Genomic DNA, 12,203 nt, shown 5'->3' with positions numbered 1-12,203 from the left:
GTAGATGTAGTAATAAGAGAAATCAAAGTATAAATCAACACTAGATGAAGAAAAGTTGAAGGGAGAAATATTCTGCTTCATTGATCAGTTGTAAGTTTAAGGAAAGTGAATCTCTGGGCTGAACACCACAGAAAACATTACCTTTGGGTTCTATACTGAGGACACAACAGTATTAGTATCATTAAAAATCTGGCTATTTAAACAGTGGTTCCCAAAACATAAGTTTCTATCAGAATCACCCAGAGGGGTTATTAAGATATGTTAACTGTCCTTGTTCTGGGAGTATCTAATTCTGGGGCAGCTCCAGATATATCCATTTCTAGCAAGTTCTCAGGTAGTGTTGCTGAATCTGGTTAAAAGGAACTTCACTTTGAAAACTAGCTTTTCTAAATTCAAAGAATTTTAATGGTTTCCTAATACAAGCCATTAGTTTTTGAAATCAGATTACTTTCATCTTTAATGACTGTCAGAATATATTTGAGCTCTTATGTATCAGGCATTGTTACTTCCTCGATAAGCTTAATCTAATAGAATCAACCATATTAATAGAATAGTAAAAATAATCACTACCTTGGGGCTGAGAGATGGCTCAGAGGTTAAGAGCACTGCCTGCTCTTCCAAAGGTCCTGAGTTCAATTCCCAGCAACCACATGGTGGCTCACAACCATCTGTAATGAGATCTGGTGCCCTCTTCTGGCCTGCAGGCATACATGCAGACAGAATACTGTATACTTAATAAATAAATAAATATTAAAAAAAATAAAAATAATCACTACCTTGTATTGATCATTCATTGTGCCAGGAGCTATGCCAGATAGTATTTAAACTCATTTACTCCTCAGAGGATTAGAACATACAATGCTTATTTGAGGTGAAAAAAATAAATAAGGTATAGAAACTAATTTCCCAGGATTCACAGTGAATATATTGAGGAGCTAGAATTTGCTATATTGTTCTAGTACCTTCTACAACTATCTAAAATTAAAAGTATGCATATTCCAGGACCAGAGTGGGGATAGAATAATTGACTTTACTCTAGGACAGCAAAAGACACCACAAAAGAGATGGCCCTGAGGGCCTTAAGGGACAAGTTTAAGCCACATTATTTCGAACTACAGATATCTCCATGTGGGGGAGCAGTTTCTGAAAAGCCAAGGAAACCTGGAAAAAAAATAAAAAAACTAAAATGTTACAGATTACAAATATTACATAAGACCAAAATGAATTTTTTTAAAAAGGATAAAAAACTGTACATCGAACGTCAAAGTCATGAAGAATAACACCACTGGGGAGCAAGAGGCCAGCCCTGGTCCACATAGTTTTAGGCCAGCCAGGGCACATTTTGATATATCCTGTATTAAAAAAATAGAATTAGGGTTTTGATTGTGGGTCTGGGTTTTGTTTTGTTTTGTTTTTTTACTTTCTCCTGTAATTCTCATCCACTGTAAGCCAGTGGGTCTCAAACAGGTCAGGCAACAGAGAATCAGCATTTTCTGGGCACTTGTTAGAAGTCCCAGTTAGAGCCCAGCAATCTGTTTTTACTAGTCCTCCAGATGACTGGTGCATACTAGCTTGAGAATACTATAATTGGTGTTGAATTTTTGAATATTATTAAAATAGTGGTAATTATATCTATGACTTATCTATTAGAGTACTATGCACAACAGAATTGAAATGTTAATACCTGAGAGAATACTTTTCTTCAACATGATCCTTCTATTGCTTGAAAATCCATTATCTTCTGTTTCTGCAGAGCTCAGAGTCCAGACAGGTGTTTGTTAAGCCAGCATTCAAGGTGTAGCATTCTCATTAGTCCTTAACTATAGTAATAACTTGGAAACTTACTGACTGGTTTTAATTAACAAGAAAAGGAAGTAAAAAACTCTGTAGTTTTAAAACTGTCAATGTATAAAACTGGTATTATAGTTAACGCTTTAAAGTACTTTATTTAAACCATGTGTATCAAAGGAATAGAATGTATTCACACCATGAAATGACTGAAAGTAACTCCTTCTTGGTAGAAGTAATATTTGTGATGATGGTTTTTTTTAATTTTTATTTTACACTAAAGCCTATAGATTATATATATACCTATATGTGTGTATATATTGTATATATATGTGTGTATATATTATATATATACCTCTGTGTGTGTGTGCGTGTGTGTTTGTGTGTGTATATACATACATACAGTTGGTCAGTAATTTACTTACACGTAATCTTACTTTGTATATATCTCCCCAGGAACTGAAACCCCAGTTTATAGACAGTTTTGAGGTCTCAAGTATACAGAGCCCTTTCATCTTAGCAGCAGCAAATAGTTAAATAGAACACTATGACCAACATTGTTAGTGCTCAGTTCACATTGAGCGTTTTCTGTACGCTGGTTGCAAGTCAGTGCAACTTAGACACTGACCCCATTCATTTTACAGGTGTGGGAACATTAAATGAGTGAGTGAGTGAGTGAGTGAGTGAGTGAGTGAGTGAGTGAGTGAGTGAGTAGCAGAACCTGGCACAATAGCCAGACCTATGTGGATTATAATCTAAAAGACACAACTCACTGGAAAAAGAGTGTTTTCTGAGCTTCAACCTGGCATAATACTAACAGCCCATACCACTCAAAGTAAAGTAGTCTTCACTTACTATAAATACCAAATTCTTCTTGGGTATAATATACTCTGTAAATAGTACTTAGTAATGTTTTATTCATAAATTATTTTTAAAGACCTTTTTAGTGTTGATTCAAGGAAAAACCAGACTTTCTTTTACTAGTTTAAAACAAAAACTGTTTCTGTCTTTCAAAAATCTGTTAAAATAAAAACAAGAGTATATAGATTCTTGCTACTTTTACTACTTAAAAAAATTGATGAATATAAACCATAAAGAACAATTATTTAATCTTCTGTGTCATTATATAAATGCCAGGTAGTATTTGAACTTGTGGTGTATACTTAGTATACTGTTAGACAACTTTGAATTATTCTCAGGAAAAACATACGCCTTCAGTGACCTATAATCAAAGTACATACATAGGTCTACCAGAATGTTGAGTTCCATTTTAACCAGCCCTTCTAAAATCCTCTGAATTCTTTTTAGAAGCCCTCCTACACACTTAAAAACAAGGTATTAAAATATAAAATTAATAGAAAAAAATTCTTCATCTGAATTTTAATGTCTTAAGACCAGCAAAGAAAAAACTTGTAATTAACATTGGGAGTTTTAAAGTGTCAGATATATACCATAAACAAATGATAAATGTTTTTAAAAGTCAGCCATGTACCAAACCCTCATGTAGAAAAGTTAAACCCCTGAGTACTGAACTGCAAGAAAAGACTTGATAAGTTATTTTTCAATTATCACATTTGGTATTGGGTAAAACATAAATGTCTTTTGTGTTATTTTAAGAGTTGGAAGGATGGTTAAATTTTTAAGGGTAATTTAATGAAATATTCTAATTTTTTCCAGTGCATCTGGGGGCGGTGTTGTAGCCATTGACAACAAAATAGAACAAGCAATGGTAAGTAGGTTCACAGCTCTCCTCACATTTCATGGTTGCGCAGACTGACTGTTCGGAGTGTCTCAGGTCCAGATAACAGAAACCTATTTTCTTTAAGCCAAAAATTATCTTCTTGATAGCAAGATTTAGAAGTTGCTAGAACATTGAAAATTTCTAGTTCACATGTACTGATTGAGTAAATAGTTCTTATATCTGACCACATCATATGTTGTGTGTCACTGTGGAACAGGAGCATACATAATTCAGTACAGTATGTGTTCATCTGAAAAGCATCAGCCTTTGGCCCATTTAAAGTGGGGGCTCTGTGGCACTTCCGTCTCTATAATATAGCCCTGTGGCTAGTTTATTAGCAAGCAGCTTTCCAGGAATAGTACTCCTCTGTTGTCTCTATCCAGCATCTTAAAATGCTCATTCTAAACTCGGGAGGAAGGAGCACTTCCTGTACTAGTTGGGAAAGAGACTTCTTCTACCCCATCTTCCCTAGGCCCAGTCAGGATATAGCAGAAACATTAAAAGCATGAGGAGGAGTGTGCTTTTAAAAAACAAAATGTATAAAGCACTTAGTGTTTGTAAGGCACTCAGACAATCTAGAACTAAGTAGCTTCTTGTTTCTCATTACTCTTTTGACATTCCTAATTTTTTTTTTCCCACAGGATCTGGTGAAAAGCCATTTGATGTATGCAGTAAGAGAAGAAGTGGAAGTTCTAAAGGAGCAAATAAAAGAATTAGTGGAAAGAAACTCTTTACTTGAACGAGAAAATGCACTGTTAAAATCTCTTTCAAACAATGATCAGTTGTCCCAACTCCCAGCCCAACAGGCCAATCCTGGTAGCACTTCTCAACAACAAGCAATGATAGCACAGCCTCCTCAGCCAACGCCACCTCCACAGCAGCCGAATGTCTCCTCAGCATAAAGCTTTCTTAAGCCTCATTAAGGAAAACCGAAAGCAATCTTTCCTTGTGTGCCACTGGTGTTCTTTCCACTTCATAGAAAGCAAGTAGCCATTGCTTCGGCTGTGTGCTTGGCCTTCTCAGTATTAGACAATCGTTCTGCAGGAGCTTTCCCTCTCTAAGATGTCATGCAGCACTGTTGATGTCCACTCTGTGTCATCAGGACATGAGGAGAATAATAGATGGGGTTTATTAAAGCAAGCAGAGTCTGCATTCTACATGTGCGCATGAGTGGGATCTTTAGAAGTTTCGGTGGCTCTCCCATGTTCCTTATCACCCGTGGGTTTACCTTGAGCCTTCCTGTCACATTATAAATAACAGTTCATCCTAAGAGCCACTTTTCTTTCAATATCAGTAACATTTGCCTACGTAAGTTTTCATTTATTTTATGTTTTATTTATTACAGGGCTGCTATTTTCATAATGTACATGAACAATGTCACAGAACTTTTTTAATTTTTTTGGATAATTATAAGTATCAGTAAAGGAATTGAAAGACAGGATTACATTTAATAAAATGTTTAGGCAATAATTGAACAAAAGAATCCTGGCACATTTCTAACACTAATGGCAATTTACCGTTGGTATTTATTTTCAATAGTAAAGATCCAGCTTGAATGTAAATTTTGTATAGTGTAAGTATGAAAAACACAGTGCACCTGTACAGGTAGTCACCAGTTATTGTGATATAATAAATAATTGGGCTATTTTCATGAAGAAAACTTTGTTCATTTGTTTCTACTTTCTAATAGAAATTGCCATGATTCCTCTGCTTTTCAACATTTCGTATGACTTTTTTTTTTTTTTTTTTTTTTTTGGGTGGGAATAAAAAAGCTGTGAAATTGTTCAACCTACTTTGTAACCAAAGAAGCAAAGCTGTGTAATGGAGTTTTGTTTTGTTTTATAATGCACATTCTTTATGTATTTTTATTTAGTGTTTTCTTGGTCACAATTTTCTTTGCTGTCTAGCATGATCTGCATGGCCTGTAATCTTTGAACCACTTTCGTACCTCATGTTTTATCCAGCACTCTTATTGTACTGTGTACTAGTCTGTGAACAATGTCAAATAAAAAGAGCGAACAGGTCGTATGGTGGAGCTGAGCTAGCGTACAATGCACCAGTTGTACAAAAACAAAAATGAAGTGAGCCATCTTTTGTTCATTTAAAATGGTGTTTTGAATTTCATATGCAGAAAACGTTTTGTTACATTGCAGATTTTAATGTATTTAATAAATGCAACATGCAGATTAAGTGCAGTGTATACTGAGTATTTAAATTAAAATGTACATTTCATAAATACAGTTTCAAGAGAAAGCATCATTTTGTGTATACTAACACATTAAGTGTATGTCAGAAATTGATGTAAAAATATATATTTTAACACATTTTCTGAAATTAAACTGCAGTTTTGTTCAAATATTTGGTTCTATATGTGTTCAGAATTTGACTAGATTTGTATTTTCACAGGTTAAAATAATTCCTTAAATGAAAACCCATGATGTTATTAATGACAATGATAGTTCTTAAATTTTCAAAGTAAAATAATTTAAAGAACACAAGAATGGTGAGCAATATTTATACTCAATATTCATATTATGTTAACAATATAAATAGGAAATCCTCGTCTACCAAAACTTTTACTTGAATTCAGAAAGGTGCCTGTAGAAATTAACATGTCCTGTATGGGTAGCCCACTAATTCAGCCTTTATGAGAAACAGTTGTTAGGTCTCCATGTTAGAAGAGGTTAAATGTTCTTTATCTATTTGAGTCATTCTAGCCTCAAATGAAAGTCATAAAATCGAAACTCATGAAATTACCAAATATTTTATATTCTAGTGCTATGGGAAATAATGCTCAGTAAGCAAATTTTTCATGTTAATTAGTAACATTAGAAATACTTGAGAGAAAGAACTAGATAAGTATGTAGACTTGAGTATGTACTAACTAAGGATGCAGAGTGAGATTCTAATCGAGCCACCATGGGCACGATAGGGTGTGAACCTGCTGTTGGAATGTGAGCCCTAAGATTACCTTGGTGCCCTTCCAGTGTTAACAGTGAGGTACCTCATACAAAGAAGAGCTAGAAAAGGTTGCAGGAAGAGACAGATAAATGGCAGACTGCTGCCTAAGGATGCGCAAGATCTCTTTGATGCCTAGCACGGAAAAAAGAAGAGATTTAGTGTGATTTTTGTGAAGCTAAGAAGTGAGTTTTTATTCTAGGGATAGAAAAGCATTTTATAAACAAAATGTGATAGTAGTCACCAAGGAAATGATTAATATTTTATGGTTTAAAGTGGCAACAACAGTTGCCAGTACTCTTATTCTTTGGGGGCGGGGGGAGGGAGTCTTAGAAAATAGTTAACAAAAAACAAATAAAATTGGTTCCAAAAGGCTTAATCTCTAGTAAACTAAGAAATGTAATCCGTTGTGTCATCTTTTAAATAGCAGGAGTTAATGTAGTTTGTAATGTGGGCTTTCCTGTGTCCTCCAGGATGAAATTTGGCAATGTCTTTTAAGAGCGTTAATATGAATAAGCTAGCTCAGTGGCATGATGCTTAACTCGAGGTGCAGTGTCCAAAAACGCAAGTGTGTGCCTGTCCTGTGTGTTCACTCCTTCCCTTAGAACTCAAAAGTTTTATTGATCACCTAATCTGCCCCCTACTTAAGATTGTCGGTGAAGTTTACATCTAAATCTGTTCCCGTTTCCATGAGGCACATTGAACTCCAGAGTCAGGAACAAAAGGTGGGGGGAGGGTATTGCACTTTTGTTAGGAAATAATTGAATTTGAATTTCTCCCTAATTGGTTTGTTTAGGATCTTCATTTAGATCACTTTTGGGGTTAGAGTCTCCAAATACATAGAATATCAGCTAGTTGAAATTCCAGTGGAGGGGTAAGTCTTAGAGAAATATCATCCATCTTTAGCTTTCTCAGTCTCAGCCTACAGAACAGGTGCTACTTCAGAAACTGGATGTTGGCTTAGTTTTCTGATACGATGGTACATGTACAATTGGAACCTAACTTTGCACAAAGAAAATTTAAGTAGTTTTGATGTAATCTTAAAATGCATCCAACCAAACAAAAATGTGTGAAGAGTTGGAGAACTAAAGCACTCGGCTTTCTTAACTGTCAGATGAAGCTGTTTGGCCCTGGTGACAGGTCCTTTATGATACTTTTAAATTCTCTTCAGGGATTTCTGTTAATGGGAAAAACCCTGTCCTCAGAATTCACAACTGAGTCTACACAAACCAACCAATACAATGATTCGAGAAATACAGTCAAGGATGGGTTGCTTTGCTCAGGGCTTTCCTGAAATGTGGCACCTGAGTCTTGAAGGTCCCAAGAGCCAAGAGGAAGAGGGGCATTCCAAACGCAAGAAAAGTCTGCAGAAAGCTCCGAGAACATAAACAGGGCTCCTAAAAAGCACAGGATTTATGGGAGAGACAAATAATTGCCCCGTCGATGTTGGTAGTTTAAAACTATTGACAAGAACAACTGCTTGGATGGTGGCTAGTAGGGTGTGCTCAGTTCAGTCCAGTGGTAGAGTGGCTGATGGGAACTGGAGACAGATAATTGAGAAATAATTGAGAAAAAATAACCCGGAAAATGAGAGCATTCCGTGGGCAAATTATCCGACGTTTATTGAAGCTGAAAATTCCTCTACCCCTTTCCTATGAATATTCCACTCCCGGTATCGGCACTTTGTTCTCTTTTGTTTCTTTGAGGAAGCAACACCTCAACCAGTACTTGAAAGTTTGTCAGTCTTATGTCCAGGAGCCATGCGTCTCTGCAAAACTAACAATGCCTTTGCTTCCCATTGAAGGAATTGCAAGAATTTGACAGAAAAGTAAGGCAGACAGGAATTTGGTCACTCTGTGCCTCTGTAAATTCAGCCCAGTGGTAAACAATTAAATACTCTGGTGAGTGGGATCACCATAATTCTACAGCCTCTTGCTCCCTGAAGAGGTAGTATGAGTTCTGACTCTGGTGCAGGTACAGACATGTAAGGATAGGTTTTCCTTAGCTTTGCCTTTCATGCTCTACATAGGTCAGACCCACAGCCTTCTCCCCCATACCCGGTTTTCCCGCCACCTGCTGTAAGTCCCCTAGTAATTCATGTTTCTGTTTTCTAATGCTAATCACTTCTGGTGTTTACTTGAACCAGTTGGCAAGCTGACATTCCAAGGAACATCTCTGTCTCATATTCCCATACCAGGTTACGAACTTCTCCATCTAAATCTCTTCCAATGCACGTCTTCACTGGTTAAGTGAAGGATGATACAAGTGTGCCCTCTTTAGTGGGCTATCATTGGTCTGCCATGTTTAAATGTAGAAATTGCTTTTTAAAAGTACTATAGAAAGTAACGTGAAGTTCACAGACCTGTTCTTTTTCTTTCCTCTATGTTTTATTGTCAAAAAAAAAAAAAATACTGGCTGTCTTTTAGAATTGGTGATTGGTGATGGCAAGATAAGCCGTTATTTCGCATTGGCACAGTCCACTTGGACACTGAATCTGTTCAACATGATTGGATAGTGAGTTAGCGTTAGTTTTCTTGTCAGGGGACCTGATAAAGTAGGCAGTTTGCGTGCTTTCTGACCACCTAAGTGTCCTGGATCCAGAGTCCCTGTGTTTACTGACCAGGACCTGCCCACAGAAGCCATAATGTTCCTCTGAAAGAAGGAAGGAAAGGAGGTGTACTAACTTTAGAAAAATGATTGAAGTTTAAGATGAGCCAAATGATACCCTTCAGCCTCTCCATAATGGAAGTTGAGGTCACTTGTAGTTCCGACTGTTTGCATGCTTTCATTATTTCCGTAAAACAACTGCAAAGTGCTCTTGCCCACCGCAATCCAAAACGTCTTCCAGATCAGTTTCTACTCTTGTTTCACTAGCAATCCGTGCTTCTATAGCTAGATAAACCTGAAGAAGACAGCAGATAAGGGAGCATCTCCCACACATGGCATATATGATACTAGGCCAGCGTCTAGTTCTAGCTCACTGAGAAAATTTGCAAATCTCTTGATAAGATAGTAGTCTTACATAAACAAATATACATGCCGAAGTTTGGGGAAATAATGTGGGCTTTATTTTTACTTTTATTTCATAGAAACGTTGGAAAGCAATTTGGTTCTATCTCAACTTAGGTGCTTAACCCTATACTGAATGTTGGAGAACAGAAAGCTGTTGAGGAAATGATCTGTGCCCCCAAGAACTCATCATCCAATGAGAAAGTAGAAGCTGAGGTACCATGTTGCTTTTCCTGAATAAATACAGTTTATAGACCTCGTGTCCTTTGTTAGCTGAAAGGCTCTGTAAATCAGTAATTTGCTGTGTCGTGTGAAACCCTTTGCCATTGCCAGGAGATCCTAAATCACCAAAAAGCTTTAGCAAAAAAATAATCCTGGAAGAGGAGACCAGCAAAAGACTTTCTACACCTATACTGAGGCTGGGAGTCACCCCTAAAAAGGAACTCATCTGAGAGACAAGTTTACATGTTTTCAATGCTCTCAGTTTGCAGACGATGGGCCTAATTTAACTTAATGGCTAGAATTTACAAGTCATGAATTATATTGTCTCTTGTCTCATAAGTAACATGCATTTTTTTGGCTGTTATAACCAGCTGTCATTCAATGAGTGAAGTTAATAACTCAGGTACCCGATACCAAAAATAAATCTCTAATAGTACAGAGAATTCGGAGATTAAATACAAGGCTGTCTGTTAGGTAAATGGTAAGCCTTACATTTCAGATCAGGGGGGCAAGGATGGCTCAGCGGACAGGTAGTATTGAGACCGTAACCTTTGAGAAAGAAGGCAAGCTCAGCTCTCTCACTCAAAGTAAAAACGCCAGCTACATCAGAAGTGAGTCTTCTGCTTTGTGAGACTCAAAGCCTTGCTAATGCATGAAAGCAAATAGTTTTACAAGTCAGCCACGAAGAGCTGCTCAGCCTTGGCAAAGCAACGTGCACATGAAACATACTATCTAAGATCCGTTTGGTGAACATTAGACACGTAAGGGTTAAGAGCTGACACGTGAGGAAAAAGGGGACTCTGGCATTATTCGAGTTTGCACAGCCACTTTGAAAGGCAGGTGGGTAATTGGAGTTTTAAATGCCCTGTGACCCAGTGGTTCCAATCGTTTTAAATATCTGCCCTACAAAACACACCTGTGTTCACAAGGCAGCTTGTTAAAGAGTGTACGATTGGAAAAATCAAAATCCGTCAACATAATGGAATATGCTCGATGCTCTAAAATACTAGGTATCATGGCAAAGAGTGAAGAAATAGCAATGTGTGCCGACAGTAGATCTCTAAGATGCAATGTTAAATTTGTTAAAAGTTTGGGGGGGGGATACATGTAATACATGTGATACTGTTGATGGTTTTTTTTTTAAAAAAAAAAAAACATGCCATACACAATACTGTATAGTGTACTTCTGCAAATACCTTTCTATGTACAATATAAATAAAGAGAAGGTTTGGAAGGGTACTAACCAAGCTGTTTACAGTAGTTTGGTGGTGTGCGTTAGCTTAAGCTGTAATATTTGATGTTTTCGAATCTGCATTCATGTACTGTTTGTGTAATGACAAATTAATAAATTAGAAATAAAATGAAATAGAAAGTGTTTCCTTCTTCTCTACTGCTATCAGCTAATAGCTCCCCCAATGTCCTGGATCTCAGCTTCAGCCTGCCTTCTTAACTGCTGACCCAGGAATGGTTTCTACCACCACCGCAGCCCCCCCCAGCCCCACCCCCACCCAACCCACACACAATGCTTGTATATCCTCCTCTCCCCTGGATTATTCATGGGAATATATAGTAAATGATAAATAAGTAACTGCTCCCTGAACATAGTCTGTTCTTCCTCCGTCCCCCCCCCGACCTGCCTCCTTCGCCTTCCCTGTCCTCCTAAGCTGTCATGGCAGTGCTGTCTGGCCTTGGCTCCTCAGCACACTGGAGCTGTTTTTGTCCAGGTCACCAATGCCCCTGTGATGCTAAGTCAACTCCAGCATTCTTAATGGAGAGCTCTGCCTATTTGCTGCTTATCATTTAATTGATACAGGATATCATTTTCTGTCTTTTGAATTTCCCTCACTTGTTAAGTCCTCTTTGTTTTTAGGAGTGTCTATTTTAAAGCAGATAGCTGGTTTTTGTTTGTTTTTTTTAATGGTCTTAACTCAGTCTGTCTTTTAACAAGTAAATTTAATCCATCCCCATGTACCGTCATTGCTGGCATGTCTGGAGGATTTTTCCCATCTAATTTCGTGTTTTCTCTATGTAACACTTTGAGACCTTCCTCATTTTCTCTGCTCTTGGCCTATTCAACTGATAGTTTTTATTAATTGCTTACCCCTTTTGTTGCTGGAAAGTTATACACCCCATGCTCACCACCCTAATGGTCATTTTACCGTTTTCTTCATCACTAATTTGTGGAGATCCCTAACTATATGCAGAAGTAGTCTAGTAAATGCCTATGTAGCCAGCACCCAGTTTAAACTGTTTCTGTTCATGACCAATCTTATATCTACCAATGTTTCTATTACTTCTTCTATGATCCTCTGGATTATTTTGAAGAGAGCCTAAGATGCCCTAGGCTTCACATTTACTTCAGATGGGGATTCTTTTGTAACCATACCGTTGCACCACCTCAAAATGAGAAATCCATTTGTCTCACAGGAAATCTAGTCAGTGTTCACATTTCCCTACTTGTCATATTTTCTTTTATAGTTTTTTT

General features: G+C 37.2%; 1 protein-coding gene across 3 annotated transcripts in view; it reads left to right on the top strand.

Annotated features, from left to right (window-relative positions):
• Window positions 1–11,058, top strand: part of Tsc22d2 (TSC22 domain family member 2) — a 52,353-nt gene extending 41,295 nt beyond the window's left edge. For 2 of the 3 annotated variants that reach the window (XM_057756884.1, XM_057756883.1), the window contains 2 exons: window positions 3,466–3,517; window positions 4,171–11,058. In XM_057756884.1, the coding sequence (XP_057612867.1) occupies window positions 3,466–3,517; window positions 4,171–4,431 (313 nt within the window). In that variant the 3' untranslated portion in view covers window positions 4,432–11,058. The remainder of the gene's footprint in view (window positions 1–3,465; window positions 3,518–4,170) is intronic. The other variant, XR_009056276.1, reaches the window with a different exon arrangement.
• The last annotated feature ends 1,145 nt before the right edge of the window (window positions 11,059–12,203 follow it).

The sequence above is a fragment of the Chionomys nivalis genome, chromosome 24, assembly GCF_950005125.1.
Source record: "Chionomys nivalis chromosome 24, mChiNiv1.1, whole genome shotgun sequence".
In the NCBI taxonomy this organism is placed as follows: Eukaryota; Metazoa; Chordata; class Mammalia; order Rodentia; family Cricetidae; genus Chionomys; species Chionomys nivalis.
The sequence above is the reverse complement of the archived record's forward strand: the minus strand, read 5'-3'. Positions and strand labels throughout refer to the sequence as shown.